We start from the raw sequence: 20,636 nt of genomic DNA on the forward strand, positions 1-20,636 counted from the left end.
GAGGCTTCACAGGAAGAGTTTTCCGGAACCTGCTCCCGGGCACAGGGCTGGGGCGCCGGCCCACACCGGGACTTCGGGGCAAGTGCAGGACCGTCGGCCGCCGGCACCTCCCTGATGGAGCCGGCTGCACCGTTCCTCTCGGCAGGAGAGGCTGGCTGCAGGCCACCTGCCTCCCCAGGTCCTCGTGGCAGGCTGTGTGGGGACACGGAAAGCAGACCCCTTGCGGTAGCCCTGTCAGGCCTGAGAACGGGCAGCAGAGGTCCGGAGGGGCCGGGAGGCAGAGGGCCCACGGGCAGGCACGGGCAACAGGAGTGTCCGGCGTGGCGTGGGCCGATGTGCCTCCAGCCTGCCTCTCTGCCCGAGGACCGCTTGGGCCCCCTCCGGGGCTGAGGCACCGCACACATCTCAGCTTGCTGAAGGGGCCTGCCTGGCCGTCCTGACTCCTCGGCCGCCGCACCTGAAGACCTTCCCCTAAGCCGCCAACCCACAGAAGGGGCGGGAGCAGGGAACGGATTCAGCAGGAGGGCGACCCTGGGAGGTAGCAGGAGCGAGGGGCTTCTGTCCCCTTGTCTGGGCATGGGAACAATGACGGCCGTGGGAAGGCTGCCAGGAATCGGGGGGATAGGTGCCCTGGACCCCGACCCGCGGGCCCAGCCTGCAGAGGGTGGACAGCCCACGCCCGCAGCACCCCCCAGCACAGACTCCACGCTGCCCCCGGCCTGCGCTCAGAGTCTGCGTCCGGGAGAGCCCCCTTCCGAAGGAGGAGAAGGGAGGGCGTGGGCCCCGAGCACAGGCCCGGGCGGGCCGGCCAAGCTTGGGCCAAGGCGAGCGAGCCTCTCCCGGGGCCTCCGCCACATCAGTGCCATCCCCAGGTGTGTCTCTGGGTTCCTCTGACTGACCCCCAGCACTGAAAGGCCTCACTGGCGGGGACTCGGGGACTCTTGCCAGCTCAGGGCTCCTGGTTTGAGTCCCGGTGCCCTGCACCTAGCCAGAGGCCTGGGGAGGAGCAGACAGAAAGGCCCGTGCGTTAATGGGATGGAGGCCCTCGCTCGTCCCCAGCTCCTGTCCCAGGCGGCTCTCCTCTCTCTCTATTCCCCACGGGAAGGACGGAAGGGCCCCTACCCCGACCGGCCGACCCCACCGAGCCCCCAGGCCAGACCCTGCACAGGCTCTCACCAGCCACCCGCCCGCAGGTCTTGCGTCAGTGGGAGACAAGGCACCCATCCATCTCTTTCCTCTGCCTCCAGCCGGAGGCCTCCAGCCCTGACCCCTGCCTTGGGTTTCCTGGCCTGGTCCAGGGACAGCTTCTCCCGTGACGTGGTCAGGTCGGCCGCTCCAGGCCTCCTGGCGAGATAAAAGGGTTGCGCTGCCCAGGGGCGGAGGGAGCTTCAGAATGGCACTGGGGGCAAAGGCACGCCGGTGGCTGGCAGGGCGCCGGCTGTCCCTGAGCTGTGCACGCACACTGGGCACCAGAGCCGCTCAGGCCCCCAAGGCGGTGCTGCCCTTCGAAGCCATCCCCCAGTGCCCCGGCAACAAGTGGCTGAGGCTGCTGCAGATCTGGAAGGAGCAGGGCTCCGAGAACCTCCACCTGGAGATGCACCGGACCTTCCAGGAGCTGGGGCCCATCTTCAGGTAAAGCCCTTCCTGCCCGCCTGGCCGAGAGCACCCTAACCGGCTGTCCCTCCAGACGGCTGAGTCCCGGCCGGGCGCCTTGCACCAGCGCTGCCACGTCCCCGCCGGGCGCCCTTGGCCTGGGCTCTGTCTGCGCCCTCACGAAGGCAGGGTGGGAGCCGAGCGGTGGCTGCTCTGGGCCTTTGACCGTGGAGGCGGCGGCTCTCAGTGAGGACGGAGCAGTCCCTGGCAGGCCGGGCGGAGTGAGACAGCAGAGCCCCAGAGGCTTCCTGCCTTAGACAGCGGGAGGGAGCGCCTGTTCTGGAAGGGAGAGGCCCCCGGAGACAGGCCGGCTTGGTGCTGCTGAACGAGGCCCAGGGGAGGGCAGGCCCCTCTGGCAGGGATCTGAGCTTTGTCCCGCAGGTATGACGTGGGAGGGACACACATGGTGTACGTGATGCTGCCCGAGGATGTGGAGAGCCTGCAGCGGGCCGAGAGCCCTCAGCCCTGGCGGCCGCTCCTGGATCCCTGGCTGGCCTACCGACAGCATCGTGGGCACAAATGTGGCGTGTTCTTGCTGTGAGAGCCAGGCGGGGTGGCAGTGGCGGGGAGGGCGGGGGACGGGGCCGGGGCGGGGGAGGGGGGCACAGGTGGCGCGCGTCCCAGTGCAGGGTCCAGCCAGGTCCAGAAGCCCACAAGCGCCCCTGGCCAGGGACATCCTGAGAGCAGGTGGGCCCTGTGTGTCGCAGGGGTGGGAAGGGGCTGTGGGACCCCAGGAAGGATGACCACTGGCACTAGGGAGCACCCACTCTGCACCCGCCTCCGCGCGTTGTCCCGGCAGGGTGGGCTTCTCCCTTCCTATAGGTTGGGACGCCCAGGCCTGGGGGAGGGGTCACCGGCCAGGCGTCCATGTCAGCCTGAGGGCCCCCCCGGACTGCAGCCCTCTGCACGAGGTCCCCTGTGGGACTTCGAGGTGAGCGCAGGTAGCTCAGGATGGGGAGGCTGGGGTGGGGAGAGGGCAGGCAGTAGGAAAGGCGCCCTTGTTCAGAAGCGAAACTCTAAGCGGGTGCCCGTGCGAGCGTGAGCCTGTGCATGTGCCTGTGTGTGTGTGGCTTCCTGGCTGGAGCTGTCCGCAGCCTCGGAGTAGGTGTGCGCTGTGAGTGCTACATACGTGCGCGTGTCTCCGTGTGCGCGTGGGTTGAGCGCTCCAGCTGTGCTGTGGCAGCGGTGCGTGTGGGGATTGTGGGCGTGCTCACGCGTGTCGTCCTGGTCAGCGAGCGCATGTGCAGGCGTCCCGCTGTGGTATGCGCATCTCTCCGGGGGTACGTGTGTGCGCTGGTGTGCAAGTGTGCACGTGTGTGCACGCGATCGTTCTGACGACCTGCCGGCGGCCAGCTGAAGCCAAGAAGGTGTTTCTGCTTGAGTGTGGCTGAGAATGCAGGGGCCTCCCCGCCGTGCGCTGAGGGCTTCCGTCCATACTGGCCTGGGCCCTGGTGCCCTGGGAGAAAACTGGTCCAACCGTGTCCTCATCAGCCTGTGGGGGAGAACGCTTCTCTCCTCCCCCTCCCCCTCCTCCTCCTCCCCAGCTCCTCCTCCTCCTCCTCCTCACCCTCCCCCTCCTCCTCCTCACCCCCTCCCCCCCCTCCTCCCCCTCCTCCCCTCCCCCTCTTCTTAGCCTGTCTCCCCTTCTCTTCCTCCCCTCCCTCTCCTGTTCCGCTCCTGTTCTCCTCTTGCGGCTACTTCCGGCTCACGGACGTGTCCTCCCATGAACTCGCGCACGAGGACCCGGGGTCCGGTGGAAAACTCAACACTTCCATGTGCTGCTCAGCGCTCACCCCGACGCGCGCACTCTGGGTCCCCGTCCCCCACCCCCGAATTCCCCGCTCCTGCAACCACAGTTTGTTGTCTGGATTTAAGACTCCGCGTTTGGTTTGATCTCTCTGTGTCTTTGTTCATTTGCTTTGTTCAATTCCATACGTGAGCGAAACCTTATACTAATCTGTCTTACCCTGACTAACATTTCTCACTTAGCCTAATACCCTCTGCGTCCATCCATGGGCTCGCAAATGGCCAAGATCCCATTCCTTTTAGGGACCGAGTAGTACCCCATCATGTGGACGAGTATCTCTCTGTATCCCTGTCCGGGCCATCGGAAACCGTGCTGCAGGAAACACAGGGGGCAGGTATCTCGTCGCATTTGTGGTTTCATTGTCTTTGGGCAAATGACCAGTAGTGGAACTCGTTTTAGCTTTTTGAGGGACCTCCACACTTTTCTCCAGAGGGGCTGCACCCGTCTGCATTCCCACCAACGGCACACAAGGGTTCCCCTCTCTCCACATCCTCGCCAACGCCCCTTGTTTCTTGTGATTCTGATTTTAGCCGTCTGACCACTGGGAGGTGATGTGTCCTTACAGCGGACGCGGACCTCCTTGATGATGGGTGCTGCTGAGCGCCTGCTCACGTGTCTGTTGGCCATTGCGAGGTCTTCCGTGGAAGAAGGTCTCTTCCGGTCTTCTGCCATTTTTAATGGGATAGTGTGTTTGCTCGGTGTGCTGCTGCTTGGGTTCTTTGTATGCTTTAGATATTAAGGTTATCATACGTACCACTGGCAAGTATCTTCCGCCAATCAGGAGCTTCCCCCTTTTCCTTCTGTTGATGGTTTCTTCGCTGGGCAAAACCTTTCCAAATTGTGGCAAGGTGCAGATAGCTTAATTTTGCTTTTCTTTCCCTTGTCTCCGGAGACACATCTAGAAAAATGTTTCTGTGGCCCGTGGCAGAGTCATTACTGCCTGCCTTGTCTTCTAGGAGTTTTGTGGTTTCAGGTCTCACACGCGGGTCTCTCATCCATGTCAAGTTTATTTTTCTGTGTGGCGTAAGGCAGTGGTCCGGTTTCATTCTTCTGCTTGGGGCTGTCCAGCTTTCCCAGCGCCATTTGTTGAAGAGACGGTCGTTCCCCATCGGGTGTCCTTGCCGCCTTCGTCATAGGTCGGCCATACAGTGGACCGTCCAATCATGGGTTTGCTTCTGGGCTTCCTATGCTCCTTCATCGATGGGTGTGCCTGCTTCTGTGCCAGCACCACACAGAACTGATCGCTAGCGCTTTGTCGTCTGGGTGGAAATCTGGGGCTCCGGGGTTCCGGCTTCCTTCTGCTTTCTCAAGGTTGCCTTGGCTAGTCAAGGTCTATTGGGGTCCCCTCCAAATTTTAGCATTCGTTGTTCTAGTCCGTGAAAAATGTTGCTCTTGTGATAAGGATTGCAGCGAACCTGTAGATTGCTTTGGGCAGCACGGACATTTTAACAAGACTGGTTCTTCCTTACCATGAGCCTGGGATGGCTTTCCATTTCCTTCTGTTTCTTTCTTCTGTGCCGTAGACTTTTCTGACTACGGGGCTCGTACCTCCTTGGTTCAGCGTATTCCTAGATATTTTGTTATTTTGGGTGCGACCGTACATGGGACTGTTTTCTTCATACTCTTACTGCTACTTCTCATGAGTGTACAGAAATCCAGCAGGTTTCTGGGTATTGATTCTGTGTCCTGCGGCCTGACTGAATTCCATTGTCAGTTCTTTTTGTTTTGTGTTGGTTTCACTGCTGGACGCTTTAGGGCTTTCCCTCTATACAGTCTCATGCCATCTACAGGCGGGGAGAACATTTTATTACTGCTTCTTTACCCACTCGAGGTGTAGCCACAGCGATCAGACAAGAAAAAGAAACAAAAGTCATGCAGCTGGGAAAGGAAGAAATACAATTCTGGGCTCTGTTCTGAGCACGTGGCAGGACCCGTGGTTTGGCTCCTGCCCTGGAGGACCAGGAGACGGGCCGGGGCGGACTAGGTGTGACTGGCACAGGGGTAGCACTCTCAGCAACGGGGAGGGTGGGAGTGAAGCGGGCCCCGGGCCTCTGCCTCTGGGGCCTGGTGTGAGCAGGGTGGCAAAGGCGGACAGGAAGTCGCCCCTCCCTCCTTCCTCCCGGGACAGGGACGGCCCAGACGGGTGCTGACGGGCCAGCAGGGGACCTGTAGGTGTGCACGAGTGAACGCCAGGAACCCACTCGTGGCGTGGCCAGGCAGAAGTTCTGGGTCAGCCCCTCTTTGGACGGGAGCACGCTGGGCACAGCACGCAAGGCTTCCCTCAGAGAAAGGGCTGCGGCTGAGGCCGACAGGCAGGCATCTGCCCCTCAGGCCCAGCAGGCAGCTCCCTGTCCGCGCCCCCCGCCACACCCCATCCGGAGAAGATGTGTCCGGGGCTGGCCCCGAGCGGCTGACTCCGGCTTCCCTGAAGCTCCTGTCTCTGCTCTCCAGAAACGGGCCCGAATGGCGCGCGAACCGGCTGAAGCTCAACCCGGACGTGCTGTCGCCGCAGGCGGTGCAGAAGTACATCCCCATGGTGGACAGGGTGGCGAGGGATTTCTCAAAGGCCCTGAAGTCAAGAGTGCTGCAGAATGCCCGGGGCAGTCTGACGCTGGACATCCAGCCGAGCATCCTCAACTACACCGTAGAAGGTAGGGAGGTGCCGGGCTCTGTGGGGCAGGGGCAGGGGCAGGGGCAGCCAGGAACTGGACTGGGACCGTGTGGGTGTGCTGCAGGAGGCCCCCGTGAGGCCATCGGCTGCCCGAGGCTCAGCAGCCATACCCTCTCCTCAGCCAGCAATTTAGCCCTTTTTGGAGAGCGGCTGGGCCTCCTCGGCCCTAGCCCGAGTCCTGCCAGCCTGCAGTTCATCCGGGCCCTGGAGGCCATGTTGAAGTCCACCGCGCAGCTCATGTTCATGCCCAGGGACCTGTCACGCTGGACGAGCGCCAGGGTGTGGAAGGAGCACTTCGAGTCCTGGGACTACATCTTCCAGTACGGTGAGGCCCAGAGACGGGGCAGTGCCGGGTAGCAAGGACACCAGGGCCCCCAGTAGTCGCTCACCGAAATCGGGGTGGGGGGCGCTGAAGCCACTTCACTGGGCTCATGTTGTCCTCGGGGCCCAAGAGACTTGGCAGGGAGGCTGGGCTGGGCCGGTCCTGAGTATCTGGCGCAGGAACAGGGAGTCTTGGGGGTGGGGGGGCTGCCAGGTGGCGGCATGGGGACAGGTGCTGCCCAGCACCCGGCCCAGGCCCCTGTTCTCCCTTCCGCACAGCCAACAATGCCATCCAGAAAATCTACCAGGAGTTGGCCCTCGGCGGCCCACAGCACTACAGCGGCATCGTGGGGGAGCTGCTGATGCACGCGGACATGACCCTGGAGGCAGTCAGGGCCAACTCCATCGAACTCACCGCCGGGAGCGTGGACACGGTCAGGCCGGCAGCCAGCCCTGCCCTAGCACTCGGAGCCTCCTGACTGCAGGCAGAGACCCCCATGCCGCGTGGCTCCCACAGGCCCTGTTTGGAGCGGATGGAGGGCTCTGATCTGAGGGGGTTGGGGGGGAGAGCACTCCGGAGCTGATCTTCCCAGGGAAGGGTTTGCAGACGCTCTGGAGGGAAGCGTGCTCCAGGCCCAGTGCAGAATGGGTGAGGCCCAGCAACATGCAGCAGCGCAGACCCCTGCCGACGTCTGGGCCCTGGGAAGGAGGGGGCCGAGGGGCCGCTGCACAAGGAGGGGTGCGCACAAGCAGGAATGCCCGCACAAGGAGCCCCTGCCGGGGCCGCGGTCCGTTGGGCGGTCGCTACAGAGGCTTCGGAGGTGATGGGCTGAAGACACAGAGGGCAGCGGAGGCTCCAGCTTGTGGAAGAGAGAGCAGCTGGCAGCCCAGCCCCGGGGCCGGGGTGCTGTAGGGAGGTGCAGGCAGGTCCCAGGGTGTGGAGTGCCGTGAGCCTCCTGCCCTAAGCCAACCCTCATCTGCCAGCATCCCTGAGGTCCTGCTCTGGGCCAGGCCCGCAGGCTTCTGAGCGGAGGCACAGAGCGCTGGCTGGAGAAAGCCCATGAGCAGAGGCTACGGTTCGGCCACTGAGGGTCCAGGGTGGCCCGTTCCTGTTGGGACCCCGGGGTCTGGGCTGACCTGCCTATGGGAGCCCAGGGGACAGGACGCAGTGGGTGCCAAGGGGTCTGGGGATGAAGGGCTGCACCCCCGCACCCCCCATACCTATACACTTGAGTAGACGGACCCCCGAGGAGGGTGAGAAGCAGGCCCTGGGGGATGGGAGGAGGCGGCCTGGGTCTTCACCAAACATGGGGACACCTTCCCTGAGGGATTCAGTGGAAGCAGATGAGGCGAGGGTTAGATCTTGAGGTCTCAGATCCCCAGGGTCGGTGCTTCCCTGGGCACGCACGTCCACCCCCGGGGGAAGGGCGTCTTCCTGGGGGAGAGCCCCTGGGGTCGGAGGTGCGTGGCCTGTGCCAGGGTCTGAGCCCCGCACCGTGGCTCCCGCAGACGGCCTACCCCTTGCTGATGACTCTCTTCGAGCTGGCGCGGAACCCTGACGTGCAGCAGGCCCTACGCCAGGAGAGCCTGGTGGCCGAGGCCGGGATCACTGAGAATCCCCAGAGGGCAACCACAGAGCTGCCCCTGCTGCGGGCGGCCCTCAAGGAGACCTTGAGGTGGGTGTGGCAGACCCTGGCTGCCCCGGTGCCCCGGCCCCAGTGTCTGGAGAGCCGTGCTCAGCGGACCTGCAGACAGATCCTGGGGCTGACGAGCAGCTTTGCCCCAGATGCGTGCCCTGTAGCTCCTCTTCTTCTCCCTGAGGGATAGGGGCGCTTCTCTCCCTGGAATCCCGCTTCAGCGCCCTGGGCGCCCCCTCGGCTGCGCCCTCCTCGGCCGGACCGCTCAGGCCAGGAGAGCTTTGCCTGGGCTCCGGAGGTGCAGGGAGCCCGCCCCTCATGGTCTGGGCTTCCCAGTGCCCGAAGCCACCTGTGGGCGTGGCGGGGAGCTCCCCTCGCCCTCGCCGGTGCCTCCTGGGCTAGGAAGGCCGCAGAACGCAAGCGAGGGTCCGGGTGAAGCTGAGGTCCCCGTTGGACGCCCCTGTGCACAGGCTGTACCCCGTGGGCATCTCACTGGACCGGCAGGTGGGCTCGGACGTGGTGCTGCAGAACTACCACATCCCGGCAGGGGTGAGTGGGGCCCCACAGCCCCTGCAGCAGACGCCAGGCCCGGCTGACCTTTGTCCGCAGCGAGGCGCTGACGCTGCCCCTCCCCACCTCTCTACAGACCGTGGTCAAGGTGCTGCTCTACTCCCTGGGTCGAAACCCCTCTGTGTTCCCGAGGCCGGAGCGCTATCATCCCAGGCGCTGGCTGGACAGCAGGAGCTCTGGCACCAGGTCCCCCAGCCTGGCCTTCGGCTTCGGCCTGCGCCAGTGCCTGGGGCGGCGCCTGGCAGAGACAGAGATGCTGCTGCTGCTGCACCACGTGAGCAGGCCAGGGCTGCCCTGGCCGCAATGACATGCCACTGCCCGGGCCCGGCCCAGGGTGGGGGTGGGGGGAAGTGAGTGGGGTGAGGGGTGGGCGTGCTGGGCGGCCTGGCTGGGAACCACTGGCTTCCCCGGCACGGCACGCAGCCCACGGAGCAGGGCCCAGGAAGGAGGAGGAGGGGGAGGCTGGGCCAGACCCCAGGCTGCGCAGCTGTGCAGGTGGAAGCCGCGCCTCTGTCCTAGGTGCTGAACCACTTCCTGGTGGAGACCCTCACGCAGGAGGATATAAAGATGACGTACCAGTTCATCCTGATCCCCTCCACCCTCCCGCTCCTCACCTTCCGGGCCATCAACTAGTCACGTCACCATGCTGTGGGGACAGCCGCGCCACCAGCCCCTCCCTGCCTGACCCCAGGCCACCCTGTTATCGCCCAAGAGCCCTGCTCCCTGCCCCGCGACACTGTGCGGCCAGGCCAGCACCTTGCTCGAAGGGTCGGGGATGACTCTCGGTTGCACGTCCTGGCTGCGTGCTCAGTCCCGCCAGCGCCCTGTCCCACCAAGGAGCACCATCGGAGGGCCTTAGAGCCCAGTCGCCCCACACTAGCTCCAGGGTCTTCAGACCCGCCCTGCGCCCGCCTCCCTGTCTAGTCTCTCGGGGAACCCTCAGCCTCTGTACTCAACTCTGTCCCCATGAAGAGCTGACAGCTGGGGCTCCCTCCGTCTTGCCCGTTGCCACTTCAAACTCCTTGTCTGCACTGCTCTCGTCCGGCCCAGAGCTTCGAGCTGGGCTCTCAGTCCCCCTACCTGTTGCGCTCAGGCTGCTTGGGTCCTCCCGGCACTGCCAGGCTCTGGTTGTGGCTGAAGCACCCAGCCGGGGAACCAGATGCGCGGGTCGGGAGTCGTGTGTCCTGGAAGGATGGCCTCCAAGGAGCTGCCGGGGACATCTGGGCCAATGATCCTCCTCTGACAGCTGGGTGGAGGTGGACTCCTCTGGCTGGCCGCAGGGTGACCGACCTCAGAGGAGTCTCTAGAAGAAGGCTTGGGGCCATAACAGCCAGGCACAGGCACATGCTCCCTTTAATGAAGCCCTCCGTGTGCGGTGCCGGCTGCCCTCTTGCAGTGACCCTCAGGACAGGGGCCAGCCCTGACCTGGGAGGAAGAGGCTCTGAACAGCTGAGAGTCGGCTGGGGTCTCCTAGCTGGCAGGAGCGAGCAGTGCGTCCCACGCGGCCTGGGGCCAGGTGACACCCACGAGTCGAAAGGGGACCGGGAGTCCAAGACGGGGGGTGGGGTCGCTGTGCTCGCCCTCCGTCCCCACCCCACCCCCACCTCACCCGGGGAGAACCAGGCAAGGCAGTGAGGAGGAGGGGCTGCCCTCCACCCTGGTCTGGCCCGCCCTGCCTGCACTGAGGGCCCCTCGGGCATCTGGTCCTGCCCAGATTCCCTGCAGGAGGGAGGCGATGTGCACCCTTCTGGCTCCACGGGCCGCGGAGAAGGGCCGCAGCGGGGGGCGTGGGCTTCTCCCGCTCCCGCCAGGCACGGCTCAAGGGGCCGTGGAGCCGTGGAGAAGAGAGCAGCTCCCGGACCCGGCGGGCACAGGCACACGCGGGCCTGGCCCTTCCATCGCGCCCGGCCCTTCACCCCTCTGAGCCTCGAGTGCGTCCCGTGGGCATTCTGCTGGAGAATTCCCACCCCCCAGGCCCCGGGGAGGACACAGCAAGGTTGGGTCTGGAAGGGGCCCAGCTCTCTGCTGCGGCAGGCGCTCAGTCAGCAGCTCCGGCTTCTCCCGCGGCTCCAAAGTCCCTTCCTTGTTTGCGGCCCTGCTCTGTGGGATCGCGGGAGAGAGGGCGGGCCTGGAACGGAAGAGGCTCGGCCGGAGGGATCCTCTGTTGCGGGCAGCACACGTGTTCACCTCATGGTCCCTGCAGCCCTCCAGGGGAGCGAGGAGCTCATGCGTGCGGGCCAGGCCGGGAAGCCGAGGCTCAGAGGGTCCCTCCTGCTGCACAGCCTCGCAGCTCCCCCGGGCAGAGGCGCCCTGCGACCCCCGCCTGTCAGGCCCTCCCCGCACCCCTTCCCCCCAGCGGAGGACCTTGGGTTGGCAGTGACCGCACACATCTTGGAAATGACCTCCCAGTGACGGGTCTCGGGGTCAAGGTCATCTCTCGTTTTGCGTGGCTCCCGATGTCTCACTGTGCGATCGCTCGTGGCAGTCCCTTCCCGTGAGTCCCGCTTGGGATTTCCTGAGGCCTTGGGCGGTGGATGTCCCTGGGCTCTTTCTGAAAATGGTCCAGGCGATCTGGAGAGACCCAGCTTGATGATCCTCACTCCTGTCTCGTCAGGACTTCCCATGCACAGACTGCCTAGACCTTCACATCATGGATGTCCCCAAGCAGGGCACCTGTTCTTTGGCCAGAGGGGGCCTGGGTTGAGGCGGCACTGCCCATGGGCGTTTCTCTGGCTTCTTCCAGTCACCCAAGCATGGTCCCCTGCCCAGGGCCACGTCCTGTGTTCATCCCTCAGCGTGAGGGTTTCCCCGAGGACGTGAGTGACAAGAACCCTAAGCCAGCATGAGGGCGTTTCTCCTGGTTGTCGGGCGGGAACAGGTGTCCCTCCCGCCTTGTGGACATCAGCTTCCTTCTCTTGTCGCGATACTGCCAGACAGACCATTGCCGCCCTACGTCTTCAGTGTCGCCGTGGTCTTTCAAAGTCCTGTCCTGGGGTGCCGGGTGGCTCCGAAGGTTAGGTGTCTGCCTTCAGCTCGGGTCCCAATGCCAGGGTCCTGGGATCAAGCCCCTGCATCGGGTTTCCTGCTCAGTGGGGAGTCTGCCTCTCCCTCTCCTGCTTCCCCTCTTGTGCCCCACACGCTCGCTCGCTCGCTCTCTGACAAAGAAATAAAATCTTAACGGAAAAAGAACATGTGATCTGATGAGCACTAGGTATTACACACAACTAGCAATCCTTGAACGCTACAATCCTTGAACACTACAAAACAAATGATGTGGGGCGCCTGGGTGGCTCCGTGGGTTGGGCGTCTGCAGTCAGCTCTGGTCATGATCCTCAGGTTCCGGGATCGAGCCCCACATCAGGCTCCCTGCTCAGTGGGGAGCTGCTCCCCCTCTGCCTCTCAGCCGCTCATGTTCTCTCTCAGTCTTTGTCTCTTTCTCAACTAAATAAATTTCTAAAAAAAATAAAAATAAAAAACAAGTGCTATAGTTTATGTTAGCTAATTGAATTTAAATCTTCTTTAAAAAGCATTTGCTGGCTTGTGTGTCTGTCTCTGGAACGAGGCCAACAGGAAACCAGAAAAGAAAACGAGGTTCGTACACAAGCGTTTGCAACAGCCATGTTCACCATGTACGAACCGTCAGGTCATTCCGCTGCTGTCGAGTCCCCACGGGCTCACGCATTCTTGCAAATACCTTCCTCTCCTGCACACCCTCACGAACCACAAGCACCATGTAGATTTTACTGTAGTTTAAGCAGAACATTCACAGTGAACACAAGAATCTAAACCCCTGGAGATCAGCGGCAGATCAGGGTCCCTGGGTGGCTCCTCAGTTGAGTGTCCAACTCCTGACCTCGGCTCAGGGCATGATCTCTGCGTCTTGGGCATCCTCTCCACATTCAGAGGGGAGTCTGCGCCTGCCTCTCCCTCTGCCTCTGGCCTAGCTCCTGCTCTCTCTCGGTGTCTCAAATAAATAAATAAAATCTTCTTTAAAAAAAAGTCCTGCCCTTCTGTGGGGTTCCAATCGCAGCTTTGATCCTACCTGGGTCCTACGCCTTCATCCTTTCCCCCTTAGAAGTGGACCCACCCGGCCCCGGGGCTGCTGGGCTGGCCTGGCTTCTCCCTTACCTGACATTGTCCTCATTTCCGTACTTGAAAGATGGCAGCGCAGGCAGGCACTTTCTTTTTCACATGTTCGAGAGTCTACGCGCTGGAAGAGGAAACACTGAAGCTTGATTGCCTCATGACTGGCTGTGAGGGCTCCTGACCTGAGCTCCGAGGAGGAGAGGGAGGAGGGTTGGTGCCGAGGCTGTCATGCTGCCTTGCAGAGCACAGAGCTGACAACTGTGGCACAGTCCGCCGCTGCTGACAGGACGTCTCACTCTGTCTGCAAACACTGTTGCGCCCTCGTGCAGAAATATTTGCCAGTCTCACAGGAGAGGTCCTAGAGTGACTGGCTGTTTGTTGAAGCAGGCTGTCCCTTTGGGTTGCCAAATGTTCTGGAATTAGGCGGTGGGGATGGCTGCACAGTGTGGTGAATATGGTAAAAAAACACTGAATTACACTCTTTGAAATGATGAGTTTTTCTGTTACGTGAAGTTAGCTAATTTCAAATCCAGTTTAGAGAAGGAGAGGTTGAGGCCAAAGAAGGTGGAGCTCTAGTGCTCCCTTCACGTCCTCTCTCCTGACACAGACCCCGAGCACAATGAGGATGACAGCACCGCCCAGAAGTCTCCCCGCCGGTTCAAGGCGCTCAGCAGCTGGCTCTGGCCCCTTACCCCTCTGACGTCAGCATCTGAGGAGGACCTTCTCTCGCTGGCGTGACGACAGGTGCCATTGTGACGGAGGACGGCGCTTCATGCAGGTCTTGGCTCACTGACCCGCGCGAAGGCACCGGCACAGTCTCTAACGTCAGGCACTGTGGGCCGCGTGCTGCCTTATGGCCAAGCGCCCTCCTGCGACCACCGTCCCGCTCTGAGAGGGAAGCTTGGGTCCTCGGGGGGCCTCAGCTCCCTGTGGTCTGGGCACAGCTGGGCCGGCGCTGCCAGCTGAGACGTGCACTGTCCCCTCTAACCGTTCCGCTTTTCACTCAAACGCTCGATCCCCGTGTGCCGGAGTGGCAGAGGCTTTGGTCTACTCGTGAGGTGATGACTGAAGAGGAACAAACGGATCGAACGCTAAAACCACAAAGAAACCTCCAGGGCACCAGAGTCCAAACAACGATGCTCTTTATTTCTTCTCTCCAAGTAGGCTGCAAAGGGGTAACCCGCCACCCGGGAGCCATGTGGGTCAGGGCCCCTGGCTCACGAGGGAGGGATGGAACGTGAACTTGCTCTGAGGAATGGGGGGGGCAGACCCTCTACGAGGCTTCTCACGTCAGTGTGTTTGCTGACTAGGATGGAGGCAGCACCCAGGAAAAACGCCGACTCCGCCAAGCGCCCGGTCCCTGACAGAGTCTCCTCAATTGTACTCTCCAGGATGATATCCTTCTCCAGAGAACTAGGTCCTCCATCGTTTGCAATTAATCTTGTTACAACCACGAACAAAATAGAAACTATTAGTCCTCAAGACTCTTGGGCTTCAAGAGGTACTTCGGATGGATACACGAACCGTGCAGTTGCTCGTACAGTTCTTTGTGAACAAGGAGTTCCCGTTCATGCACACCCTAGAGATACAGACATGAAAATCATTGATTTCAGGCTTTCTGCTTGCGAGTATCAACACACACCTCACCAGTCTAACTAGTGCTGCGCCCACATTCTACAACCGCAAAAGCTTCTCCGTTGCCTAGAATTCATTGCTGGTAAAAAACGTCCAAGTGACGGCCTCGAGAGGTTCTGTTCCTCCTTGAACAGGTTCTCCTGGAAACGTTTTTTCTGTCCGCACTGCCACCTCACCTCTGCCTCGGACACTCCCCGATAGTCGCTGGGCACCTTGGCACGCAGCCGCACGTGTGACATGCCTGGCTCATTACGTGCGCTAAGACTCCCAGGGCTCTAGAAATACGGTGGCTCGTGTCCCGCAGGATCACACAGCCCCTGGTGTGGAGCACCCCAAAACCGTGACCCCTCACCTGATTTTCTGCGGTTGGAGCGGCCCCTCGGCCAGACGTTCCCAGCTCTTGGCCCAACACAGAAACTGGCGATGTGCGCGTAGTGCCAACCTGCTCCCCAGCACAGACTGGACGCTCCTGTCCCAACGAGGGTCCCACAGTGACTGTGATCACCTCAGTGGCGGGCACACCAACAGCCTCGGCCAGCCAAGGCGCTGGAGCCAGGCTCCCTCTGAGGCCTCCTTCGCGAGTCCTTGAGTTCGAGTCCTCGGCTCTCGCTCATGAGCTGCCCCCGGGGGACCCGTGTTGACCCACGACTTGTTTCCCTGGGACTTGCCGCAGTTGATGTGCCGTTCACGGCTCCGGGGTTACAGAGAAGGAACGAACAGCCGGCTCCAGGCACTTGCTTTTCTTTCTTTGCCACGTAAAGGACTCTTGAAAGTTCCATACCGTCCTGTGGAGCGCAGAATCCTAAGTCGGCCGCCGAGGGGGTTTCCAGGAAGGGTTCGTAACAATATCAGCAGCGTCAAAGTCCAGAGACAGAACTGGATGAAAACCCTCCTTCCTGCTTTTCTTCCTCCATCAGGCACGACGAGCCAGCCAGCGTCCAAGACAGCAAGTGTCTCGGTGTGTAAGCCATATGTTAACTTCGTCCGTCCTTGAACTTCGTTGTTGTCGTTGGACGTTGTGATTACGGACTCCTGCTTTGTCGTTTCGGCGTCTTGGCTTCTCCTGCCTGCTTCGTGTTTGGGACACCCACCCCTGCCGCGGCCCCCTGTTGTATCCCGCCTGCTCGGTAGCTCTATGCTTCCCCGCTGACTGTGCCACAACACGTGCACGATGGGCGTCAGGGCTATTCCTGGCTCTTGTCTATCCCCAAGGAGCATGCAAGGAATGTTCTGGGCCTCATCCAGAGGCGAGCGCACAGGGTTCTTTAGAGCTGATAACGCCGCGTCCTCAGGGTGAGGACGCGTGGCTGCGGAGGATGCTGCCGAACACGCTGCCGGGCCCGCCGTACCTATGCACGCTCCGCAGGGTGGTGGACGCTTCGACGACTCGCCACCCGTGACTGGGCGTTTGTGAATGTGGAACCGTTGCCGTGGGGGTACCGCATCAAGGCTCAGACTGGCGTTTCCACCAAAAACGATGATGCTGAGCTTCGTTGTGTAAGACTTACTGCCCATGTGGGTATCATCTTCTGGTAACATCCTTCAAGCCGCTTTGCTCGAATTTCTATGCAGCGATCTGCTTGTTCAACTGCTGATCTGTAGGACGAAGCTCATTTTTATACACCGCGTACAGCCCCTCCGCAGAGCGCCTTTCACTGCTCTCTCTTCATCTCTGGCATCATTTTCACTGTCTCTTCAGTGTCTTCTCAGGGGCAGAAGTGCTGAGTTTTTATGTAATCGCACCTGCCACTTTGGCCACATGTGACCAGCACGATACTGTTCGCTTTTCTCAAGTTCATAATTATCCAAGGATACAAAGATATTCTTCTATGTTTCCCTTCAGCTGACGTCTTAAAATTTATCTTCTTTAAATCCAATTCAGGGAACGTCTACGGTATTCCGAGTGTCAGACGCAGAACCCCACGAGTCATCAGGTGCGAACCACAGCCAGTTCTCATCCAGCCAGCGGCCCTCCTTACTGCCCATCGTCCAGGCACCCCGTCCCCATCCCTCACCTCTGGGGACCCTCAGCTTATCGCCTGCAGTTAAGAGACTCGTGTGGTTTCTCTCCCTCTCTGCTTTCAGCTTCTTGTGTTTTTCCTTCCCTTCCCCTACATTCATCTGTTTGTTTCTTAAACTCCACATGCCGGTAAAATCATGTGGCATTTGTCTCTCTGAGTGACTCATTTCTCTGAGCATAAGACACTCTAGTTGTAACCATGTCGTTGCAAATGGCAAGATTCGTTCTTTTCACGGCTGATTAATACTCCATTATGTGTGTACACACACGCGCGCGTGCGCGCGCCATCTCTATGCATTCTCTGGGCACTTTCCGTATTTCGGGGAGTGTGCACACTGCTGCTCTAAACATTGCGGTGCATGTGCCCCTTCAGATCACTGTTCTTTGGATAAACACCTAGGAACCCCTTGCTCTCTTCGTATTTACAAGGAGATCCACAAGACACCCGAAGCTGCTGCTTTGGTGTAAAGTACATACGGTGACTAAGGTCCCATCTCCCACCAGCTGTGAGTGCAGACAAGCCTCCTTCCCTAAACCTACGGGGCCAAAGTCGTCAGAAAGCATGAAAACCAGAACACACCTGAGATCTCCTTCCCCCTCTAAAGGTCTATTCTTCAACCTTGACACCAACATCAGAGTGTCTGAATTGACAAAAAGGTATAAATCATCTTGCGAGTTCAGAGCGCCATCCTCCAGTTTCTCTCCTCTCCTACAAGATTGCCTCGGGCACTCCAGCCCTTCCTAACCCCGGAACATCCCAGTATCTGTTCAACTTCCATGTGGGTGCACAGACACACACACACACAGACCTACTGAGAGTCTGACTGGAACAGGACGTTCTTAGATTAATTTGGGGAGAACAGCCACGTTACGTCTACCGGGCTTCACCATCTAACCACGTAGATTTTTAATTGCTTTTCCACTAAACGTTTTCCCTTTGACAACTGCATATTCAAAGCACTCGCAGGAATACAGCAAGCTCCCGTGTAGCGTCGCTCAGTCACTTGCAAAAGGAACATTTGGCGAGGGCACAGCGCGCTGTCACAGCCAGGGCACTGGCTTTCAGAACGGTCAGGACAGACAACGGACAGAGGCCGCATTCTGCCCTCAGACGGACGCACTGACGTCTTTGCCACCCAGATGCCAGCCACCGACCCTCGTCCGCACGCGCACAGAACTAACCCGGGGTCCGCTTCTCGCAGTTGGTCATTTCGAGCACGGCCTCAACCGGGACCACGGACGGTCACCTCTGGGGTTCACCCTCCCTCGTTCCGCAGAAGCCCCGGACATTCGCTCAGGCTGGCGGATCGGTACCTGCTCCTCTTTACTGGCAGGAGCACCCGCAGGGCGGCCGTCCCATGGCTTCCGTACCCTTTAAGCAGTGCAGAACAGCCGGGATGCTCCAGGCCGGGCATGTCGCACATTCATCTGCTGTGAACAGCCGCGCCGTTTTACTTGGTTACTCTGGGGAAAACCCTCAGAAGTGCCATTCCGGGCACGCAGAGTAGCTGCGTGTTCAGTTTGTAAGAAACCGGACCCCGTCTCGGCTGCCCCAACTTCACTGTCGCTGGCGGTGTGTGAGAATCTGGTTTCTTTACCGTCCCGGCCAGCATTCGGGGCGGTCTCTCTCTTCTACTTCGGCCACTCGGATTCAGGACGCCTAACTGTGTGTGTCAGTGTTCATTTTGGCAGTGGCGCAAGATGCTGAAAATCTGTTCATGGGTTTATCTGCTACGTGTGACTCCGCGTCGGTGAAATATCTCTTCGTGTCTTTGGCCTCGTTCTACGGGAGGGGCTGCATTTTTGCTGTTGAGCGGCGAGAGCTCTGTCCGTGCTCGGGACCGCGGTCTTCTGTTGGGAGTGCGGTCTGCGCGCTGGTGCTCCGTGCGTCGCCGCTCCACCCTCCGAGCAGGGGCCTTCCGCACACAAGCGCTTCTCATCGCTGGGCGTCCCCACCGCCAGTTCCCCTCTGTGGGTCCCGCTCTGGCGGCCAGGCCCGGTCCTCTTTGCTTAGTCCCCGACGCCAACGTTCTCCTCGGCGCTCTCTCCTCCTGAAAGTCACAGACTGCACCTTTTACACTTAGCCCACGGTCCTTCGGAGGGAATTTTTGAATCCCAGTTGAGGTTTAGGTGAAGATGAATTTTTGCCCGATGCCCTTGAAGAGGCAGTCTTTCCCCAGGTGACGGCGCCGGCACGGTTGCCCAGAACCCCCGGGGCAATGTGTGTGGAGTGTTTCTGGGGTGACAAGTGGTCACTGGCCGCCGGTGCTTTCACGTTGCTCAGCTTAGGGGCCTGGGGAGTGGGGCGCCTTTCTCAGGGCCCGAGAGCCTCTGAGTGAGAGGCGAGAGCGTGCTGGGAGGGGCCCGACTGCCTGACCATTCTGCCTGAGCCCAGGCTTGGTCTTGGCATCTGCGGGAGGTAGGTGTTGCCCTGACACGGCCATGGCGTGTCCGCTTCCTGGGTCTGCTTATCTGGAAGCCTCTGGCAATGACCAGAATCAAATGGGCCACGAGGAACCACCCAGGTTACACAGGGCTGTCGACACACACGGACCGGGCCTGCCAGGGATTGGAGCCGAGAGAAGCAGCCACCCCCGAGCCCGCAGGGACAGCTCAGGACATGTGCACACTGCAGCCCGCCCCGGCAGATTATGGGGACTCTCCACGATGGTGGCACTGCCCTTTGCTGGGCTGAGCCTAGTGCTTGGGATGTGCTCCCGGGATGGGGCAGGGCGGGCCAAGGGCCGGTTCTGGGTGCAGGCAAAGAACCTATTGGACCTGCTCCCTGTAACGGACTCAATCACAAGGCGTAGGAAGGACGAACAGATACTTACGAACAGAGATTGTCATGCAGAACTTCTCGTCGTTTTCACAGACCCTTAAATTCGGACAGTGGAAGGTGTTGAATACTGAGCACTCGTGGCATTTCATGTTGGCAGGGCCCTGATAGAAGACGCAGCGGCATCAGACCCGCGCGTCTCTGCCCCGTTACCAGCCGGCTGCTCCCTCCCCTGGCAGCTGACCCTCTCCCTGCCTTGAAGGCCCCTTTGCTGTTGGCAGCACGAGCATCTGCGCAGAACCGGGGCCTGTTCCTGCTCCCAGAGGCCAAGGGGGGGACCCTGCCCTCTGCAGATAAGCCTCAACTGCCCGAGGAAGCTTGAGAGTCATAAACGGCCGGTGCCCTCCCAGAGGCTGCTGGACTCAGCCAGGCCTGCCCGCTCACATGAGGAAGGGCCTGGCCGTCCCCTAGCTCAGGGACTCTTCCAGTTCCACCCCGTGTCAGCCATCTGCACTGATGACAAACGTCTCTGCTGGCTAAGATGACTGAAATTCCCCCTCGAACTCCTTCTCTGATCAGGATATCACAGTAAATGCTTATCGCGCCCCAGACAGGCAGAAGGAATACTCACAAGCTGTTCCATTCTCATTGCTGACCAATGGCCAGCCGCCGGCTAGCAGCAAGGCCCAGAGGAGCATCATCTCCTGCAGAGGCTCGAACCTACGGGCGAGGAGACGCAGGGCACGCGGTGTCAGCAAGCTCCGTGTGCACAGAGCGCCGCCCCCCGGCTGCATGTGTGCAGGAGCCAGGGGGGCATGAGCCGGGCTCCTCGGGGAGGGGCAGCACGTACCTGCTCCAGCCTCTGGGCGCCTCTCCCCACCTGCCCCTGCACCCCCGCCCAGCAGGGCCCAAGCTGCTCCACGCAGGGACTGGGGCTTGGCCTTTCCCAGCAGGAAGGCTGCGCTACACCAGCGACTTCATCTTGGGGGAGTCATTCCCGCTCTGCTCGCCCCCCCAGGCAGCGCTCCGCCCAGGCAGGCCAGGTCCGGCGCCGCCTCCACCTGGAGCTCGCCCCAGGTCCCCTGTGCCCCCCAGATGCTCCTCCTTATGCACCCCTTGATCTCAAGAGCAACCTGGGGAAAGCGCCAGAACATTGTCCGCCTGGCTATTTCCTGCCCCGCCAGCGTCTGGACAGACGTGGGGACAGGGCGTGAGTACAGCATGGAAGATGCCAGAAGCCTCCTGCACACTGGCCACAGTGTGCCCCAGGAACGTTCTCCCCGAACCCCACCTCTGCGGAATCAGGTGGCCCCGAGGGTGCGCAGGCCCCGGAGCGCCTGGGGCCCCCCCACAGCTGAGCCTGGACCCTGGCCTTCTGCTCCAGGGCGGCCCCCAGGCACCAGCAGCGCCTGCCTCTGCTCCAGCTCCCCCTGGGGCCCCAGCGGCACCCCCGACCT

At 61.1% G+C, this 20,636-nt stretch overlaps 1 protein-coding gene across 2 annotated transcripts; it reads left to right on the plus strand.

Moving 5' to 3' along the window:
• The first annotated feature begins 1,393 nt into the window (after positions 1-1,393).
• LOC116575245 (cytochrome P450 11B1, mitochondrial-like) lies at positions 1,394-9,429 on the plus strand. Of its 2 annotated transcripts, XM_032316514.1 has the most exons (9): positions 1,394-1,632; positions 2,035-2,190; positions 5,912-6,111; positions 6,253-6,456; positions 6,732-6,886; positions 7,962-8,128; positions 8,560-8,638; positions 8,736-8,933; positions 9,179-9,429. In XM_032316514.1, the coding sequence occupies exons 1-9, from the start codon at positions 1,394-1,396 to the stop codon at positions 9,290-9,292; spliced, it is 1,512 nt and encodes a 503-aa protein (XP_032172405.1). In that variant the 3' UTR covers positions 9,293-9,429. The 2 variants fall into 2 exon arrangements, with proteins under 2 accessions (XP_032172405.1, XP_032172406.1); XM_032316515.1 differs by lacking the exon at positions 8,736-8,933.
• Positions 9,430-20,636: the final 11,207 nt, after the last annotated feature.

Source organism: Mustela erminea, chromosome 16 (genome assembly GCF_009829155.1).
Source record: "Mustela erminea isolate mMusErm1 chromosome 16, mMusErm1.Pri, whole genome shotgun sequence".
Classification (NCBI taxonomy): domain Eukaryota; kingdom Metazoa; phylum Chordata; class Mammalia; order Carnivora; family Mustelidae; genus Mustela; species Mustela erminea.